General features: G+C 46.7%; 1 protein-coding gene across 1 annotated transcript in view; it reads left to right on the top strand.

Moving 5' to 3' along the window:
* Positions 1-20,352, top strand: part of CAPN13 (calpain 13) — a gene marked incomplete at its 3' end in the record, with an annotated part of 111,741 nt that overhangs the window by 46,922 nt on the left and 44,467 nt on the right. Inside the window, 6 exon segments of the mRNA XM_082642391.1 lie at positions 80-137; positions 236-294; positions 1,892-1,960; positions 3,964-4,039; positions 5,782-5,964; positions 6,941-7,001. Coding sequence (XP_082498517.1) covers positions 80-137; positions 236-294; positions 1,892-1,960; positions 3,964-4,039; positions 5,782-5,964; positions 6,941-7,001 — 506 coding nt within the window.

Here is a 20,352-nt window from a genome sequence, read left to right as displayed (position 1 = left end):
GCTTTTACAGTCAGGCAGGTGTGCCCCTCTGCTTCTGGGCACCGATGTGATTCCTGCATCCCTTCCTCATTTGGATCAGGGGCCAGACATTGATGCTACCCAGGTCCAGAGCCTTCTCAACCAGGAATTCCTAAAAGGTAAGGAGGGACCTGCTGGCCCCAACCCCATCCCCGTGGCCACGCCAGTCCTATGCCACCCTCTCTGACATTTCAGTCCTTCCTGTTCTCCCCCTCAGGACCTCCAGGGGACACATTCTCTTTGGATGAGTGCCGGAGCGTTGTGGCTCTGACGGATGTATCCTTTGCAGTCATCCCCCCTCCCCCAGCTCTAAGAGCCTGTCTGCTCCGTGGGCTTCCCCAGGGGTCTATTTAGGACACTGAGGAACACTTTTCTCACCCTCATTGTTTTCGTTCTCTGTTCTGAGGGCTCAGCAAAGAGCCTGGGCTCCTGGGGATTCTGCACCAACTCGCTCTCCAGAACCTCCATGGCAACAATAACAAAACTTACCACCTATCAGGCGTCTACTGTGTGCCAAGAACTGTACTGATATATATTTTTTTCCCTCATAATTCTTGCAATAACCCCTGTGATATAAGAAGTATTGTCCCATGATCCAATGGAAGAAACAAGGGTTCAGCCCAGATCACACAGCTAGTCAGAGTTTGTGTCTGGATTTGAAGTTGGAGTTTTCAGCCTCCAATGTCTATGTTCTAACATTATCCTTCACTGCCTCCTTGTAGCACCTGTGGGAACTGTCGTCCTTACACAGCTCTCCTTACCACTGGAGGAGTCCTCACTATTTAAATTCCTTGCCCAGCAAGCCCCCAGTTCAATAAAGATAACAACCACCAACACTTGCAGAAAACTCTTCAGTCTGCACGGCAGTTACACCCCATTATTACTATTGTGCTGCACTTGCAGATGAGACTGGGCTGGGACAGTGCAGTGACCTGCCCACGTTCCATGGCCACAAGTGGCAGGGCTGGGACCCAACCCCAGGTCTCCTGCCTCCCATCCTGACTTCCACTCTCCCCTGAGCCATTTCTCCCCTGCCCTCCCCACCTCCCCTCTGGCTCCTCGTGGGTGTATCCCCCAGCTGCTGCCTTGCAGCTCTTCCCTCAGGTGTGCACGGTCTCCCTGGAGTGACATGGATCCCCCGGCACTTTCACTCTTAACAAGGCTCAACTGGGGATGTGAAGCCAGCCATTGTCAAACAAGAAGCCTTCCTGATGAAATTATCAGTCAGGCCCTGTCTCTGCTGGCTGTGGCTTGGAATCACCCAGAGACACTGCTCATCCCTGCAGATGAGTCCAATGGCCCTCGGCAGCCCCACATCCTGGGGCAGGCAACCCTAGGGGAGGTCATGTCTGCAGGACCCCTGCAAAGCAGACAGGTCTTTTCTACCCTTCCTCTTGCTCACCCACCAGCTCCCCTCCAGCTCCTCAGAGATCCATTGTTTTCATTAAACCCATCGTATGGAGTGACCAGGGCTGACTTGAATACACAGAACGCAGTCCATCCACTGGCGCACACTTAGCGGGTGCACTCACGTCTCGTGCTGCCTCCGGAGTTGCAAGGCGCTCTCCTCCCCCCAGCTGCCCCCCGCTCCCCCCTGCCAGGGGCCCCACCCCAGCGGGTGGAAGCTGTGTTTGGGGCTCGCTCTCTTCCCCTGGGCGCAAGTATTGTTGGCTCTCCTTTCTCAGGGCTGCCTTCTCCTTCCAATTGATTGTTTTCCCTGTGAAATACATCTAAGCCAGGTCCCTTTCAGATACAGCAAGAGCCAGCTGGTGTAGGGCCACATCCAGGTGACACTGGACGGTGTTACTCGTTGGTGGGTGGGGCTGCTCTGCTCACTGCACAAAGGACTGCTTGACTCTTAACTCCCCACCAGCTGAAGGTGAGTGGGCGGCTTGACCAAGAGGAGTTTTCAAGGCTGTGGAGCCGTCTTGTCCACTGCCAGGTACCTGCGTGTTCCCTTTTGACTAGCACTCTTACTCTGTCTGGTTTAGCATATGTTTACAGGGTAGCCCGATCCTACACCAGGGTTGAGGGCTATGAAAGGAGAGGAAACTCACCCCCACCCTCAAGGAGGGCCCCTGTTTTGCTTAGGGATCTGTACATGCACCACTAGAAGGTACGAGGCAATGCCCGGGCAGGTGGCAGGCTGAGGACCGCTCTAGGAGGCTGGAGGAGAAACGGGTCACAGTGACTGTAGCTAAAACTGCCAGCTAGCACTGCCCTCCTCATTTCTCCCCGGGCCCACTGCAGCATCCCCTCGGCTGCTAGTTCACCTCATCGCCTTCCCCTCCATCTGCCAGAACATACATCAGAATCGCCGTTGTGGTCTGTGGCCTCAGTGTGGCCTCACCGTTGTTCTCAGGACAAAGTCGAAACTCATCAGCTATACGTAAGATCCTGTGAGTCGGGACCCACTTTGGGGTCCAGGAGAAGCCCTTTCCCTCATCCCGCTCACCCCATCGGACCCCAGCTATGAGACTCCTTGTTCTCCCGTCCCTGCACTCAGAGCCTGCCTGATGCCCACCCAGCCTGCGGGTCCAGCCCCAAAACCCCTTCCCTGAGGGGCCTCCCCTGGGGGCCTTGCCCGCCCCCCCTAAGGCCCAGTGAGCCCCCCTTCAGCTCCTAACACTTGAACCCACAACAATACAATAAAAACACTTTCTATTTACATATTATTTATTTATATCACCTACTCCCTGATTGGAGTCATTTGGTTTCTCACCAGGCACTGCAATGGCTGACAGTTCTCGCATTAGATTGCAGGGTCCTCCAGGGCAGGGATCCCTCATATTCATCCTTTTCCCCAGCGCCTTCCACAGTGTCCAGCACACAGAAGGCACTCAAGAGTGCTGAACAAATGACCCAACGAATGCGTGACTGAATGAATGAGTCCATACCTAATTGAGAACACGCTAAGTCTCTGAACTCACAAAAGCCAACTAAGGCCAGAAAAAAGTTGTCAAGCCGCTATTTCACAGTAATCGGCTCCCATGATCTGCCTCAGCTGCACACCTGCTTGGGGGTATTTTGCTTTAAAACAGCTCCTGGGCAGCAGCTGAGCATAGGCCAACATTAGGAGTCCCGGGTTCAGTCCTGCGCTGCTTGCCTGCTTCATTCAAGGCAAGCTACTCACCCACCAGTGTCCTCACCTGGGAAGCAGGAGGAGCCTGAAGATTCGAGTGAGAATTAGGGGGAGGGAGAGAAGTCTTGGGCAAACGGAGAGCCGCCCTGTACAAAATTGGTGTGTTCAGGTGACCCCACACCACGGCCGTGCTTGGTCGCAGGCGCGGTTCTCACGTGCCTTCAGTGCTGCCTACACAGCACTCACTACCGTGCAAGGCACGCCCCTAAACGCTTCATAAAGATGTGCTCATTTACTCCTTGCAGCGAACCTATGAGGTAGGTACTGTAATTGGCCCTGTGCTACAGAGAGGGAAACTGAGGCCTAGAAGGGTTAGGTCACTTGACCCAGGTTACAAGGCTGGTAAATAGTCAAGCTGGGATTTATACTCAGCGATTTGGTTGTAACGTCTGTGCTATTAACCCCACCCTAGGCAAACTCTAGGGAGCTCTCTACCTCCCTGGAAAGCAGGAAGCCTCCCGGGGCAGCAGGAGCCCAGTCTAGGGGGTGAGGAAGAGGAGGAAGGGCAGGTTTGGGGAGCGGGGGGAAGGTGCGGGCCTGGGAGAGGGACCCGCTGCCCCGCAGTTGACGGCCAGGCAGTCAGCTTTATCAGCCAGAGCCCATTCCCCACCCCCACCCCACCCCCGGCGTCAACTATGCACCGGGCCGACCTCTGAGCTGGACCCACTCGTGTTTTAGTGAAGCAGCCTCCAGGGCTGGGAACGAGATTTATCGGGACCTCCCTCTACCCAGGTACCCAGGACATCCTCTCCCAGGTGGACACTGGGGCTCACACGGGCTTCTTGCTTTTTCTCCCATATCAGAATGTTTTCCAATACTCCCGGAAGAACTCTGGAGTTTTCCCGAGCTTGGATTTATGGAAGGCCGTAAAGGACACAGGTAAAGCAGGCGAGAGAGAGAGAGAGAGAGAGAGAGAGAGAGAGAGAGAGAGTGTGTGTGTGTGTGTGTGTGTGTGTGTCTGTGTGTCTGTGTGTCTGTGTGTTAGGCAAGGCTGGTAGAGAGGTGCTGGGCATGGCGGGGAGAAAGCAGAGCACAGTGTTTGTGCCCTCCCCTGGTTTACACTGGGTCCGTGAGCCTCCTGGCTCCAGACTCAGACTCCACCCTCCCCCACCTGAGTTCTCGCCTGCCAGTCAATTCTCCTGGTTGCCTTCTCTCCCCAGCACAGCTCTAATTGTGTAAAAATGACCCCGCATGGTTGGTACCCTACCAGAAATCTAGCTTGCCTTGAAGATGCTTCCATCTCAGCATCCGGGCCCTCAGGGTTAAATACCCACAGGTGGGCTGATGCGCTCTCTTTACAGAGGGTCTGGGGCTAAGTGAAATCAAATGACCTCTGTCTGCTTCAAGGAGGCAAGAGCTTTCAGTCCTGGGAGAATGATAATAACACTGCAGGGCGCAGATGCTTCCTATTTCAGCAAGAACTTGCACTCACGTCACCTCATTTGATTGTCTCAACAGCTCTGGAACTTGGGAAGGACAGGAATCATTATCCTCACTGTACCCATGGGGGAAATGGCTCACAAAAAGGTTAAGTCAGCAAATTGCCACCTTCCTGAATAAAATGTAAAATCAGGCTCCAGCAGGCCCCCTGCTGGAAGGACAGCTTCCACGGGTCTCCCTCCCAGGGGCTCTCAGTTGAGCGGGTAGAAACCTGCGCTGCTGCCCGCACCCCCGCTTCAGCCTTTATCCTCGCCTTATGGGTTGGTTTTTTTTTTTTTTACAACTTTATTGGAGTATAATTGCTTCACAATGGTGTATTAATTTCTGCTTTATAACAAAGTGAATCAGTTATACATATATATCAGTTCCCATATCCCTTCCCTCTTGAGTCTCCCTCCCTCCCTCCCACCCTATCCCACCCCTCCAGGCGGTCACAAAGCATGGAGCTGATCTCCCTGTGCTATGCGGCTGCTTGTTTTCACAGCCGAGGGCTGTGGTTCTCACACTTGAGCCTGAGTCAGGACCCCCGGGGGCTTGTGAAAGTGCAGATTGGTGAGCCTCACCACCTGCCCAAAGTTTCTGCTTCAGGAGGACTGGGGTGGGGCTCAAGAATTTGTACTTCTGACAAGTTCCCTAGTGAGGCCAAAGCTCCTGGTCTGGGGAATCACACTCTGAGAACCACTGAATGGCCAGTGAAAGAGGGAACCTTTATAGGAGAACCTCACTAACGACTCCAGAATAATAAAAGGGAGAAAGAGAATAGTTGGAATTTGGCTGAAAAGCTGTCAGGGGCCAGTCCGGTAACTGAAAGGGGCAACAGAGCTGATGTGACTTGAGGGGGCAGTTTGAGAACATGCAAGCTGCAGAGGCATGCCCTATCTAAAGGCTTTCAAATTCACATTTTATTAGCTCTGCAGGAGAAACCGAACATGTCTCTGGCTGTATGGGGCCCACAGGCCACCAGGCTTGTCCCCTTGATGGATGGTTTGGTTTACAGTGTTCTGCTGGCTCACCGGGGTGCACAGGCCCCCCTGATTTTCAGTCTGCCGTTGTTGGTTCTGTGGTCAGTGCCCCCCTGGAGCTCACAACTAGACACGCACGATCACAGGACTCGAAGAGGGAGAGGCAGCTCTCTCCCGTCCACCTGAGGCCACCACCTGAGCTCTCCGCTCTGAGGACAGGACCACCCCAACTCCCGGCCTCCTCCCTGCTCACTGGCTCCCCCTGTGTCCCTGACTTCCTTGCAGGGATCTCCGTCACCAATGAGCGGCTGGATCTCCTGAGACTCCGCTATAGCGACAGCACAGGCAGGGTCAGCTTCGCCAGCCTGGTCTGCATCCTGATGCGGCTTGAAGCCATGACAAGTAAGTGTCATCCTGGGGCCATCCTGGAGACCTTCACAGTGACCAAAGAACACAGGAGGGGACCAGGAATGCGCTCCAGCCCCAGGCCTGGGCTCGTCCCAGGGGACAGAGCCACCGTTAGCCTGTGTGATGGCGTAGTTGCCTGGAGTCCCCAACCTCCCTTCTGCACCCTTTTCTCCCCAGGACATCCCCCCACCCCAGATCGCTCATTTCCTCATCACCCTACTAGCACCTCTCTTAGGAACCAGGTTAAATCGCTGTGGCCCCTCTCCAGATTGTGTTTATGGTTTAAACCTACTCTTTAGTCATGCAGCGAATGGTTTGATCCCTGCTGAAGGATTGCACACACACAGCGAGTAAGTGGGAGCAGTAGGTCCCCCCACAAGGCCTCAGAAAGCCAGCTGTGTAGGCCAGAGGTTGTGACACTTTTTAGCAGCACACCCCTTTGTTTTAAATGACATTTCGTGTGAAACCCCAAGCCACAATAGAGCTCCAAATGGAGCTGTTGTGGTTGAGGTCGAAGTGGGATCTGGCCTCCGCTCACATTCTTGCACCACCCCTGCCATGTGGCACTAACCCCGCAGCTCTGAGGCAGGCAATTAATAAGGTGGAGAGAGCAGAACGCTGGGAGGGTAAAGCAGAAGCCAGAGGCACAGTCTTGCTCCAGAGAATTCGCAGCTGGACAAGGGAGGTGCCCTGAGATACCTGCTAAAACAAGCCCCCGCATCCCCACAGCCAAGTGTGGAGAGTACAAAGTGTAAGGAAGCTGCAGGGGGCAGGGGCGTGTCGGGCAGAGCAGTCAGGGGGCTCTTTTGAGGGCTGAGCCTGAGCTTTCCCACGGGTGTAGAGTTTGGCTGGAAAGAGAAATGGAGGGGAGGCCGAGCACACTCTAGGGCTTCCCACAGAATCACCACGTTGGCTTTCATCGCACGTGGGCCCAGGCCTGTCCTGATTCTTCTCCTCCTCTTTACCCTAGAAGCGTTCCAGAACCTCTCCAAGGACGGAAAAGGACTCTACCTGACAGAAGTGGACATGAGGTACCTTCCCCTCACAGAGACAGGGCACAACCCCAGGCTACCTCTCCTCACCTGATTTCAGGGGGCATTTCTCTCCCTGAGGTTATTGAACAGTCTGTCAAAGGCCAGCCAAGCTGCCGGCCCCCCGCCTCCAATTACTGCCTTTATATATTGCTGGCTGCCAAGGCTGCTTTAGGATCCTGGCAGACAGATTTTATTTTTTCCAATAGCTTAATAAAGCAGAGGATTGTGTGGGAGCCATAAATCCAGGAGGGAACTAAGGAACATCTGCGGAGCTCACTGTTTTTTTTAATTAATTTATTTTATTTATTTATTTTTGGCTGTGTTGGGTCTTCTTTGTGGTGCGTTGGCTTCTCATTGCGGTGGCTTCTCTTGCTGCAGAGCACGGGCTCTAGGCGTGCAGGATCAGTAGTTGTGGCTTGCGGGTTTTAGAGTGCAGGCTCAGTAGTTGTGGTGCAGGGGCTTAGTTGCTCCGCAGCATGTGGGATCTTCCTGGATCAGGGCTTGAACCCGTGTCCCCTGCATTGGCAGGTGGATTCCTAACCACTGTGCCACCAGGGAAGCCCCATGAGCTCACTGTACATTAAACTTACTCCTGGTGAGTTTTTAGAAAGAGCATCCTGGCCCAGCCAGCTGGTTGGCCTCAGCTGTCCCTCTCAGTGCCCAGCTATTCAGGGAGCAGCGGAAGATATGCTGTAATAGAGGGCCGAGACCTCCTGCTTGGGTTGGAATTAGCTGGAAAAGGTTGATGAGTCTAGACTGAGATATTTCAAGGGAAGAGGGTACCATTTGCCCTGCTCTGTGTTAAGCTAACTAGTTTAAAGTTGTGTTGTAATGAGGATGCTTATTTCTCACTGGATGAACCTGGTGATGTACAACTGAAGCCAGGAGGAGAGCAGACCCCAGAGCCCAGATAAGACGACGCAGCTTTAGACTCATTTCCTCCCGGGGGCACAATGCATCTTCCCCTCCAGGAACTGCACACAAAACTCTCTCCCTGGGGGCAGCCTCCCCAGAGATTACAGAGCCCTTCTCTATGTGAGCCAAGGCTCAGCTGCTTGGCCCATGAGTTTCAAGGCCAATGCTGCAGATTTCATCCAAGTCATGTAGAACAGGGGGCATCAATGAAAGAGTGTGGCCTGGAGGTTATGAGGGAAGGATTTAGAATTCTTTTTAAAATTTCTTTTTATTGAGATATAATTGATATTTAACACTGTGTTCATTTTAGACATACAACATAATGGTTTGATGTATGTATGTATTGTGAAACGATTACCATGATAAGTTTGGTTATCACCTCACATAGTTACAATTTTTTTTCTTGTAATGAGAACTTTTACAATCTACTCTCTTAGCATCTTTCAAATCTACAACACAGTATAGTCACCATGCTGTATGTTAACAGCCCCCAAACCTCTGTATCTTATAACTGAAAGTTTGCACCTTTGGACCACCTTCACCCATTTTGACCAACCCCCTTACCTCCCACCAGTGGCAACCACTTTGTTCTGTGTATCTATGAATTCACTTGTGGTTTTTTATTAGATTCCACATGTAAGTGAAATCATACAGTATTTGACTCTCTCTGGCTTATTTCACTTAACATAATACCCTCAAGGTTCTTCCATGTTGTCACTAATGGCAGGGCTTTCTTCTTTTTTATGGCTGAATAATATTCTGTTGTATGTATATATGTATACCACATTTTCTTTATCCGTTCATCTATTGATGGACATGTATCAGTAGGTTGTTTCTATGTCTTAGCTACTGTAAATAATGTGGCAATGAACAGGAAGGTGTCTGTATCTTTCCGAGTTAGTGTTTTTATTTTGTTTGGATAAATACCCAGAAGTAGAATTGTTGGATCATATGATAGTTCTATTATTAATTTTTTTCAATTAAGTGACCATTTATTGAATAACACCTATGTGAGAGGCACTGTGCTGGGCTCCAGGGATACAGAGATAAATGAAATCTGCATGGTTTCTGCCCTCAGTTCCTCTCTGTCTAGTGGGAGAGATAGTTCTATAATAGGAAACTACACTCTAATATACAAGATGCAATGAAAGAGGCTTGGGTGCTGTATGGACACTAAGGGGGGTTCTTCAGATGTGTTCAGCTTTGGATATGGTGATGTGCTTGTGGGACACCCATATGGAGATCTCCTATAGACAGCTGAACATACAGGTCTTTAGGGAAATCAAACTTGGTCATTGCCCTGGAGGGTCTTGCTATGGAGTGAAAGAGACAGAAATGTAAATACTGAATATAATAGATCAATTGCAATACTCTGTAGTGAAAGCTAACACAGAAGTTCGCGCAAAGATGATGGTACAACTAAGTTGGCCTGGAAGGTGTGATGTCTCTCTAGGAGACAGCCTAGGAACTGAGTCTTGAATGGTTAGGAGTTGTTGTCCAATGTTGTGGGCTCTTGATGAGGTCATCGTTCCCATGGAGTACTTTGGATGGACTGAGCGAGACTTCAAGGCAGAAGGACATCACCAGCTGGGCAGTCAGCGGACAGTGTGCAGGCAGCTGGTCATGGGAGGCCCTCCTCTGAGGGCAAGACCCACAGCTCACAATCTTCCTTGACACAAGTAAAAGGTGGCATGCTGTGCCCACTCCAGTGGTGGGTGTGTCCAATGGTACTAGGGGTTGGTTCGGTGTCCTCTGGAGAGCAGACACCCAGAGCCTATTACAGATTTTTTAAGGAAACTCCATACAGTTTGCCATAGTGGCTGCACCAATTTACATTCCCACCAACAGTGCACAGAGGTTCCCTTTCTCCATCTCCTCACCAACCCTTGTCTTTTTGATGGTACTCATTCTACAAGGTGTGAGGTGATACATCATTGTGGGTTTGATTTGCATCTCACTGATGATTAGTGATGTTGAGCACCTTTTCATGTACCTGTTGGCCACCTGTATGTCATCTTTGGAAAAATGTCTATTCAGATCCTCTGCCCATTTTTAAATCAGATTGGGTTTATTTTCTATTGAGTCATATGAGTTCTTTATATATTTTGGATATTAACCCCTTATCAGGTATTTTTATTTCCTTCAGTGTTTCATTCTTTTCCCAACCTTGCCCTTTGCCCTTACTGTCTGCCCAGCCCTGGGTTAGTTACCTCATTCTTGATCCTTCATGTCTTGGCCTCATTGGGTTTCCATATTATTTATTCATGTAAACCACTTCCCCAATCATAACAATCAAAACACTCTTTTGTTGCTGTTGCTCACTCCTTCCTTTTTTTTTTTTGTAGAGCCTTATTGAAATATAATTCACATAGCATACAGTTTACCCATTTAAGGTATACAGCTCAGTGGTTTTCAGCATAGTCACAGAGCTTGGCAACCATCACTACCATGTAAGCTTAGAACATTTTTCATCACCACAAGAAGAAACTCCGTGCTCATTCGCAGTCAAGTCCTATTTTTGCCTCATCCCTTTAGTCCTAGGTGACCAGTAATCTACTTCTGAATCTATAGATTTGCCTATTCTGGACATTTTATATCATTGGATTCATGCAATATGTGGTCTTTTGTGACTGACTTCTTTCACTTAACATAATATTTTCAAGGTTCATCCAGGTGGTAGCATGTATTAGTACTTCATTCCTTTTTAGTGCCAAATAATATTTCACCTTGCAGGTATACCATATTTTATTCATCCATTCATCAGTTGATGGGCACTTAGGTAGATTCTACTTTTTGACTCTTGTAGATAATCCTGCTATGAATGTTTGTGTACAAGTTTTTGCATGGATGTATGTTTTCATTTCATTTGTATACTTAGAAATGGAATTGCTGGATCATATGGTAACTTGATGTATGACATTTTGAGCAACTGCCAAACTGTTTTCCAAAGCAGCTACACCACTTTACATTCCTACCAGCATTAAATGAGAGTTCCAATGTCTCCACATTATCGGCAACACTTTTTTTATTAAAGTATACTTGATTTACAATACTGTGTTAGTTTCAGGTGTACAGCATAGTGATTCAGTATTTTTGCAGATTATATTCCATTATAGGTTATTACAAGATAATGGGTATAATTCCTTGTACTATACAGTGTATCCTTGTTGCTTATCTATTTTGTATATAGTAGTTTTTACCTGTTAATTCCATACCCCTAATTTGTCCCTCCCCACTTCCCGCTTCCCTTTGGTAACCACAAGTTTGTAACCACAGACGCTATGTCTGTGAGTCTGTTTCTGTTTTGCATATACATACATTTATATTATTTTTTAGATTTCACATATAAGCAATATCATATAGTGTTTGTCTTTCTCTGTCTGACTTATTTCACTAAGCATAATGTTCTTTAGGTCCATCCACATGGCTGAAAATGGCAGAATTTCCTTCTTTTTTATGGCTGAGTAATATTCCATTGTATCTATACCCCACCTTCTTAAGCCAGTCGTCTGTTGATGGGCACTTAGATTGCTTCCATGTCTCAGCTATTGTAAATAGTGCTGCTATGAACTTTGTAGTGCATGAATCTTTTTGAGTTAGAGTTTTCATTTTTTCCAAATATATACCCAGGAGTGGAATTTCTAGAGCATATGATAGTTCTATCTTCAGTTTTTTGAGGAACCTCCATACTGTTCTCCATAGTGGCTGTACCAATTTACATTCCCACCAACAGTGTATAAAGGTTCCCTTTTCTCCACATCCTCTCCAACATTTGTTATTTGTAGACTTTTTGATGATAGCCATTATGACAGGTGTGAGGTGATACCTCATTGTGGTTTTGATTTGCATTTCTCTAATAATTAGCAATGTTGAGTGTCTTTTCATGTGCCTATTTGTCATCTATATGTCTTGTTTAGAAAAATGTCTATTGAAGTCTTCTGCCTATTTTTTATATTGAGTTGTATGAGCTGTTTGTATATTTTGGATATTAACCGCTTGTCATTCGCATCATTTGCAAATATTTTTTCCATTCCATAGGTTATCTTTTCATTTCCTTTGCTGTGCAAAAGCATTTATTTGCTTTTATTTCTTTTACCTTAGGAGACTGATCCAAGAAAATATTCCTATGATTTATGTCAAAGAGTATTCTGGCTATGTTCTCTTCTCAGAGTTTTATGTGAGCGAATGTTCTAATCTCATTGTTTTACATGTGGCTGTCCAGTTTTCCAGTGCTAGTTGTTGAAGAGCCTGTCTTTTCTCCATTGTATATTCTTGCCTCCTTTGTCATAGGTTAATTGGCCATAGGTATGTGGGTTTATTTCTGTGCTCTCTCTTCTGTTCCATTGATCTATGTATCTGTTTTTGTGCCAGTAACATGCTGTTTTGATTATCGTAGCTTTGTAGTACTGTCTAAAGTCTGGAAGGGTTATACCTCCAGTTTTATTCTTTTTTCTCAGGATTGCTTTAGCAATTTGGGGTCTTTTGTGGTTCCATATAAATTTTAGGATTATTTGTTCTACTTCTGTAAAAAATGTTCTGGGTAGTTTGATAGGGATTGCATTAAATCTGTAGATTGCTTTGGGTAGTGTGGTCATTTAAATAATATTCTTCTAATACAAGAGCATGGGATATCTTTCCATTTCTTTAAATCATCTTCAATTTCCTTCATCTCGCCAACACTTTTCATTGTCTTTTTTATTATAGCCATCCTAGAGGGTATGACGTTATATCCCATTGTGATTTTGATTTGCAGTTCCCTGATAGCTCATGATGTTGAGTACCTTTTTGTTGTTTATTGGCCATTTGTATATCTTCTTTGGAGAAATGTCTGTTCAAATCCTTTGTCTGTTTTTAAAACTGGGTTATTTATCATTTTGTTGCTGAGTTGTAAGAGGTCTTTATATATCTATTCTAGTTACCAGTCCCTTATCATCTATGTGATTTGCAAACATTTTCTCCCATTCTGCAGGTTGTCTTTTAAGTTTCTTGATGATATCATTTTCAGAGTTTTTAATTTTGATGAAGTCCAACTTATCTGTTTTTTCTTTTGTCACTTACACTCTTGGTATTGTATCTAGAAATCATTGTCTAACCCAAGATCATGAATATTTACTCCTATGTTTTTCTCCTAAGAGTTTTATAGTTTAGCTCTTACATTTAGGTCTTTGATCCATTCTGAGGTAATTCTTGTATATGGTGTGATGTAGGGGGTCCAACTTCATTCTTTTCCTGTATATCCAGTTGTCCCAGCACCATTTATTAAAGAGACTATTATTTGCCCCATTTTATTGTTTTGGCACCCTTTCCAAAAAACAGTTTATCATAATGTAAGGATTTATTCCTGAACTTTAAATTCTATCCCATTATCTTAATATCTATCCTTTTGACAGTACCACACTCTGTTGATCACTATAGTTTTGTAGTATGTTTTGAAATCAAGAAGTGTGAGTCTTCCAACTTGGTTTTCTTTCTCAAGATTGTTTTGGTGACTGAGTTCCTTGCATTTACATATGAATTTTAGGGTCAGCTTGACAAACTCTGCAGAAAATAAAGGCAGCTGGGATTTTTATGGCAATCACATAAATCTGTAGATCAATTTGGGGAGTATTGCCATCTTCACAACATAACATTTTCTGATCCATGAACATGAGATGTCTCTCCATTATTTTTAGATCTTATTTAGTTTCTTTCAACAACATTTTGTGGTTTTCAGTGTAGAAGTCCTGCACTTCCTTTGTTAAATTTACTCCTAAGCATTTTATTCAATTTGATGCTATTATACATAATTTCCCTCTTAGCTTATTCATTGCTAATGTATAGAAGTAAAATTGATTTTTGTATATTCTGCCACCTTTCTGAACTTATTTATTAGTACTAATAGTTTTTTAGGGGATTCCTTAGGTTTTATATATATATAAAATCATGTCATCTGCAAATGGAGATAGTTTTATTTTCTCCATTCCAATCTGGATGACTTTTATTTACTTTTCTTGTCTAACTATCCTGGCTAGAACTTCTAATACAATGCTGAGTAGATGTGGAGAAAGCAGACATTCTTGTGTTCCTGATCTTGGGAGAGAACTCCCAAGTCTTTCACCAATAAGTATGATGTTAGCTGTGGGTTTTGTTTTTTGTTTGTTTGTTTTGGCTGCACCACACAGCATGTGGGATCTTAGTTCCCTGACCACGGATGGAACCTGCACCTCCTGCAGTCAAAGTGCAGAGTCTTAACCACTGGACCACCAGGGAAGTCCCGCTCTGGGGTTTTTGTAGATACCATTTGTCAAGTTGAGGAAGTTCCCCTGTATTTGTAGTTTGCTAAATCAGCACACTTTTAATTACTGTCTTGATGTCTGTATTCCCTGCTACACTGTAAGCCTAGGTATGTCTTATTTGTTGCTATCTCCTTAGCATGTGGAGAAAGCACTCAGTAACGATTTCCAAAATGACTGAAAGAAATTGTCCTTTCAGGTTTGTGTCTTCCTCTGTTTTGTTCTCATCCCAACTTTTGTAAATGGGATGGAAACGTTGTTAAAATTGTAAATATTGTCTTAAACCCACATCTTCCTGCTATTTCAGCTATTTCTATTTTCTTGCCCATTGGGATTACTGGAGAGCAGATAGTTACGATTATCTTGTTATAATCTCCAATACATCATGACCTATATTCTTTTATAAAGGCTATTGTCTAACCCATTGATCCTCTCACTCTTTTGAAATCTGCTTCCCTAAGTCTCAGGAACATTTCAACTCTGGCCAACATTCCCTTACTCTGCTATTACAAAGTCAAAGTTACTTTCTTCCAGGATTCCCATCACTCCCAGGTTCACTGCCAGGAAGCAGTCACAGGAACTAGTGAAGGCCTTGTCAGATGAGCTATGTGAGCTTCTCCCCAGAGACTTGGGGTTGCTGAAGCCCCTCTCCAGTCTACCCGTTCTGGGCTGCTTCCTACAAACTGTGTACAAGAAGCTTCTACCTGCCCTTGGACTCACCAGGAAAGCTGGGGTGTATTCCCATTGTGAGAACATTTTTGTTCCTCTCTCTCATCTTCATCCCATCTGCTCTCCTCTGACTTAGTAAACTACGATATTAAAACCGACCAGACAACTCCTCTTCCTCCCCTCTCATCATATCTGTTTCTTTTGAACAAAGCACACACTTCAGTTGTCACACTGGGGGCAATGTTTATGTTAAAATTGTTTAAAAGTATTGAATTCTTACTTTAAAGAATGCTAATACTCTGTGCTTTTGTGTGCGGTCCTTGGACATTTGAGGCTGTGTTTATCTTAACTGATTTCAGAGTCTAGAGGTTTCCTACACTGCAAGTCACACCCTGCTGAGAGTTTGTCTAGCTGATGTCATCTACATTCACGTTGATCTACTGTCAATATGGCAGTAAAGTGCCTTATTCTAACAAAGTTAGCATTTAGAACAGTTTCCCACTACACATAAATAAAGTGTCTGAAGGAAGGGGCCACCTCCTCCTACTCTGCATGAGGGTGAAATATGGGCAGTGGTGGCCCTGATCCTGCTGATTTACCAACAGCAGTTTTCACAAGAGTGGGTCTGCTTCTATCCTAATAAATCCGTCTCTCCAGCCTTCAGACCAAAGAAATTCTTTCTGAGAGCTGAGAGTCTGGATTTACCTCTGGTGTTAGGAAAACTCCCCACCTCCTTTGGCAAACATACACCTGGTGATTACCAGGCACCTTTCACCCCTAGGGTGTGCAGCTTTCCAGAGCTAGCTTTTAAAGAGAAATGTATCCAACTAGGACAATAACATGAAAACTCCAAGGACATAAATGAAGATGGAGAAAGAGTTGGAATCCAGGAAACAGGAGGTCCAGCACTGTATCCTTCACTCACTATGGAAGTCCAAAGGCCAGAGCTGCAGAGCTGAACGAGAGAGCCAGAAGCCCAGCAGGGACCAGGAAAAGCGACCTATGGGAAAAACGGAACCAGTAGTTTTATCTAATCATTTAATCATGGGAAAAATAGTGTTCCGAAGGATTTTGAATTTCTGCTGGAGGGTTGGAAGAATTATTAGGATAATGACATAGACCAAGCAGATTTTTTTAATTTAATTTATTTATTTTTGGCTGTGTTGGGTCTTCATTTCTGTGCGAGGGCTTTTCTCTAGTTGCGGCAAGCGGGGGCCACTCTTCATCGTGCTGTGCAGGCCTCTCACTATCGCAGCCTCTCTTGTTGCAGAGCAGAGGCTCCAGACTCGCAGGCTCAGTAGTTGTAGCTCACGGGCCTAGTTGCTCCGCGGCATGTGGGATCTTCCCAGACCAGAGCTCAAACCCGTGTCCCCTGCATTGGCAGGCAGATTCTCAACCACTGCGCCACCAGGGAAGCCCCAAGCAGATTTTGTAAATGAGGTAATTGCTAACTCCTGGAAGAACAAAGACTTCTTCAAAGAAAGGAAATATGAACCTAGAGTTTTTCTTCACTCAGCAGAATAAAATAAAAATTGAGTATTGATTTAACAAAAAAAAATGTGGCATAATATATTAGAGAATGGAGGGAGAGAAGATACAGGCATGAAAGTGAGGTTAAGAGCACCCCAGCCCCATCTTCCATCATGAGGAGTCAGTAGCCATTTAAAATTGGTAAGTCAAGGGGTAACCATATAAAATATTATTTAGAAGTAAAGAGTTCAGAAGAAAGAGTTTGGAGAGAGGAATTTTGGATAGGAATGGGGCAGGGAACTGCTGTTTTTTCTTCATGCTTTGTATGAATGTCTTGAATTTTTAAATTATGTACCTTGGGCTGAAACTTTATGAAAAATAAATAAGCAATCTAGCAAATAATGTCAGAGACAAGAGTTTAAGACTCAGGAGAAGAGGAGGGAGACAGAGAAGAACAGTTGAGGTGGCTTCCTTACCAGGTAGGCAGGAAAGATGTTTGTTATAGTTGTAGAAAAAAATGTCTATGCAGGGATATCACTTGAATCCAAGAGACAAGCCCTCGAGAACAGCCACTATTCCCCAGGGGTCCACAGCCAGCACACCAGAGCTCAGCTAGACCAGAGGACAGAGTTGTAGTTATTCTAGCTGCCCCTCTTCTCAGCCCTTCCATCCTGTCCAGGGGGTCAGAGGAAGTGACTTCCCCTCCACTTTGCTGCAGGCACTCAGGTGCTAAATGGACTATGGTTTGTGCTCAGACACGGCAGAGTAGGTGGGTAGGGTGCCTCTGGGGAATTTTGAAGAATAAAGTAGGGACATTGCCATCCATTGGAGCCATGGGTGTGATGGAGCTGGTCCAGCCTTGCCAGTAGGTGGTACACGTGCTCCCTCTATTGTCTGGTGGACCTGAACAGCATCTGTGGGAATGGGGCCTGGCCTCTGTAGTCACTCGAAGGAAAAGCTTCTTTACTCACCCTGGACCTTTTGCATTTGAGCATCTGTGTCTTTCTCTAAGACAAATTTCCAGTGATCACTAAAGAATCTGGCTCTTGTTCCATTGGGCTGTGCTGCCCCCATAGGTGTGATACATCAAAGCCTGCCCTGCTGGGAACATAGTCAAAGCTGCCTTCGAGGATCCTGGGCCAGGTCCTCAGCTGGGTGAAGCTCTGGTGAGCCCAAGATCATAGAACAGGTCATCTGAATACTTCATAACCCCAGCCTGGAATCCCAGGAGAAGGAAGCAGAAGATGATCCCTCGTGGGAAAGCAGGGGAGGAGCTGCACCTCGGTTCCCCTCCCATCGACCCAGTCATTTCTCAGTCTGCCCACCCACAGAGTGCTGTGCGTGACATCAGGACGGTCCGTTGGGTGTTTGCAGAATTAGTCATACTCTCCGATATCTGAATCCTGTTTCACAGCCAGGTGGTAAAATAAAGGTCTTCAACTCCGTGACAAATAGGATCTTAGTTCTGGATGAAAAATACCTTTGGGGAAGGGGAAATCCAGCCAGCAAGGTGGACGCCTCCCTCGCTCCTAATCCATAAAATGGTCATCAGATAGCTCTAAAAGATCCTGCCCCACCAGAGTATAGAAGAGCTTCCAGAGAGTGACCAGGCCAGACCCCACTTAGGAGAACTGACATTTGAGAACTCATTCCTAGAAGCATCTCTCCAGTGAGGGAATCCTAGCAAATGAGTGTGTCAAGAGAATAGGAGGGCAAGAAACTGCCAGAGTGTGACCTTTCTGAGAAGAAACCATCAGAAGGTTGATGGCATGGGCAGGGGTGTGCCATCATGCAAACGCCCATACTCAGGTACTAAGTTAGCGTTTGGAGGTGGATGCATCCTGGTATAAGGAACAAACACACAGCCAACTAACCTCCCTCTCACAGGAACTGCTGCAAAGTGTTTGCAATCATTTTAGTAGCATAGCAGGGTTAGACACACAGCATAGCTTGGGCCACGTCATTGGGCCTCCTGGCCCTGTGCTTGGCTAACCAGGATAGATGGCCATGGTTATCAGCATGGACTTCAGAGGTAGACAGAGCTAATGCCTGAAGACCCCAAGTCCTGGGCTATCAGACTGCCCTCTTACGTAAGATTTTCTGCATGCAAAACACTGGTCCCGACTGGTCAACACAGACTCTGCTTTAAAAAATAGACAGCTCAAAAAAATGAACGGGCTGCTTTGGCAGGACTCAGAGATGACCTTCACCTGTACCTCCAGGTAGAAAGTCCAACACACCTGCACACTTTGCTGCTCCAGCCACATGCATTGAAACCCAAGTCCCCTGACTCAGTGACTGTGCCCTCTGCAGCAGCTGGGCCTAAGCAGCCCCCAAGTGGAGGAACACAAAGGACAGGCCTGCTTCCCCAGACGGGAGGTAGCCTTGCTGAGAGTGGACATCTGAAAGGGCACATGTGTACACAAACACACACACCGGGGAAACCCAGGCCCAGAGGGAAGCTCTACGTGCAAACCCAGTGGATTGGGGTGACATCAGTCTTGCTTCTCCCTAGAACAGAAATCGGTTCCTTGATTCTTACCACCTCCAGGCCCAACGGGGACAGAGGCAGGATTACAGTGGAGCAGTGCAGCACATGTCACGCCTGTGCTTTCCCTCTTCCCTCCCCCATCCCCTGTGCTCCATCAAGGGCCCTGATCCACTAGGACAGAATCCAGGAGGACCTCAGATATAGCCAACTCAGTTCAATGAGGGGTTTTCCAACCTCAAAAAATGTTCAACTCACCTATGTTTTAAATTAAGAATGGGAAAAAAAAAAGAATGGAGATAATATAACTTATCCAAATCTAAACATTTAAAACTTTCAGTTTCACGAAATAGCCAGTCAGGAGGAGGGGCTGGGAATAGGGAAAGGGCAGAGAGTGTGGAATAGAAGAAAAGGTTAAATGGAAGGGAGGAACGGAGAGTATATCAGGCAGCATCAGGCAGGAAACTAGGAACCAGTCAAGGTATATCAAAAAGGACGTATTTAACACAGGGAGTGAGTTGCTCACAAAGCTGTTGGATTTGCTGGAGCAGCACAGGCCAGACACAATCACCACCAACTCCCAGGTTCACCACTAGCTTTCAGAGAACCAAGAAGCTGCTGCCGCCGCCGCCACCCTCACCAGATACGACAGGGAGCGGCCAGAAACGGTCACAGCTGCCTGCAGGCCTAAGCAGGAGACTTGCAGGACAAAACCTCACATCTGCTGAAGCCCACGTGTCTGCCCCCCCCTGCCAGAGGCAGAGTAATAAGGCTCTGCCTCTCTGCTGCCTTTCAAACCATACGTGCATCTCACTGGTGGGACTTAAAATATACCCGGGACTCTTCCAAAGGTAGTTCTCAGGCTTCCAGCCCCTGCCAAATGGGAGAGGGTATAGAAAGGGGGTATAAAGAGTGTCAGGGGCCAACAGACAATAGCACAGGGGAAAGAGAAAAATGGGGGGAGAGGGAACGACAAGCAGATGGAGATGGAGAGCTGGCGGGGAGGATGATTCAGACAGACAGGGGCAAACAAAGGAAGCGTGGCAGGGAGCAATACAGACAAATAAGATAGGGGAGTGAGGACGAGACAGAAATCAGGAGATTATGTAACAACCTAAATGGGAAAAGAATTTGAGAAAGAATAGGTACGTATATGGGCTTCCCTAGTGGTGCAGTGGTTAAGAATCCACCTGTCAACACAGGGAACACGGGTTTGATCCCTGGTCCGGGACGATCCCACATGCCGCGGAGCAACTAAGCCCACAAGCCACAACTACTGAGCCTGCACTCTAGAGCCCGTGAGCCACAACTACTGAGCCCGCGTGCCACAACTACTGAAGCCCGTGTGCCTGGAGCCCATGCTTGGCAACAAGAGAAGCCACCGCAATGAGAAGCCCACACACCGCAACAAAGAGTAGCCCCGGCTCGCCACAATTAGAGAAAGCCCGTGCGCAGCAACAAAGACCCATTGCAGCCAAAAATAAATAAATTAATTAATTAATTTTAAAAAAATGAATTGATACATGCATATGTA

The sequence above is a fragment of the Mesoplodon mirus genome (genome assembly GCF_964341445.2).
Source record: "Mesoplodon mirus genome assembly, chromosome: 14".
NCBI lineage: Eukaryota > Metazoa > Chordata > Mammalia > Artiodactyla > Ziphiidae > Mesoplodon > Mesoplodon mirus.
This window is presented reverse-complemented; position numbering and strand designations above follow the sequence as displayed.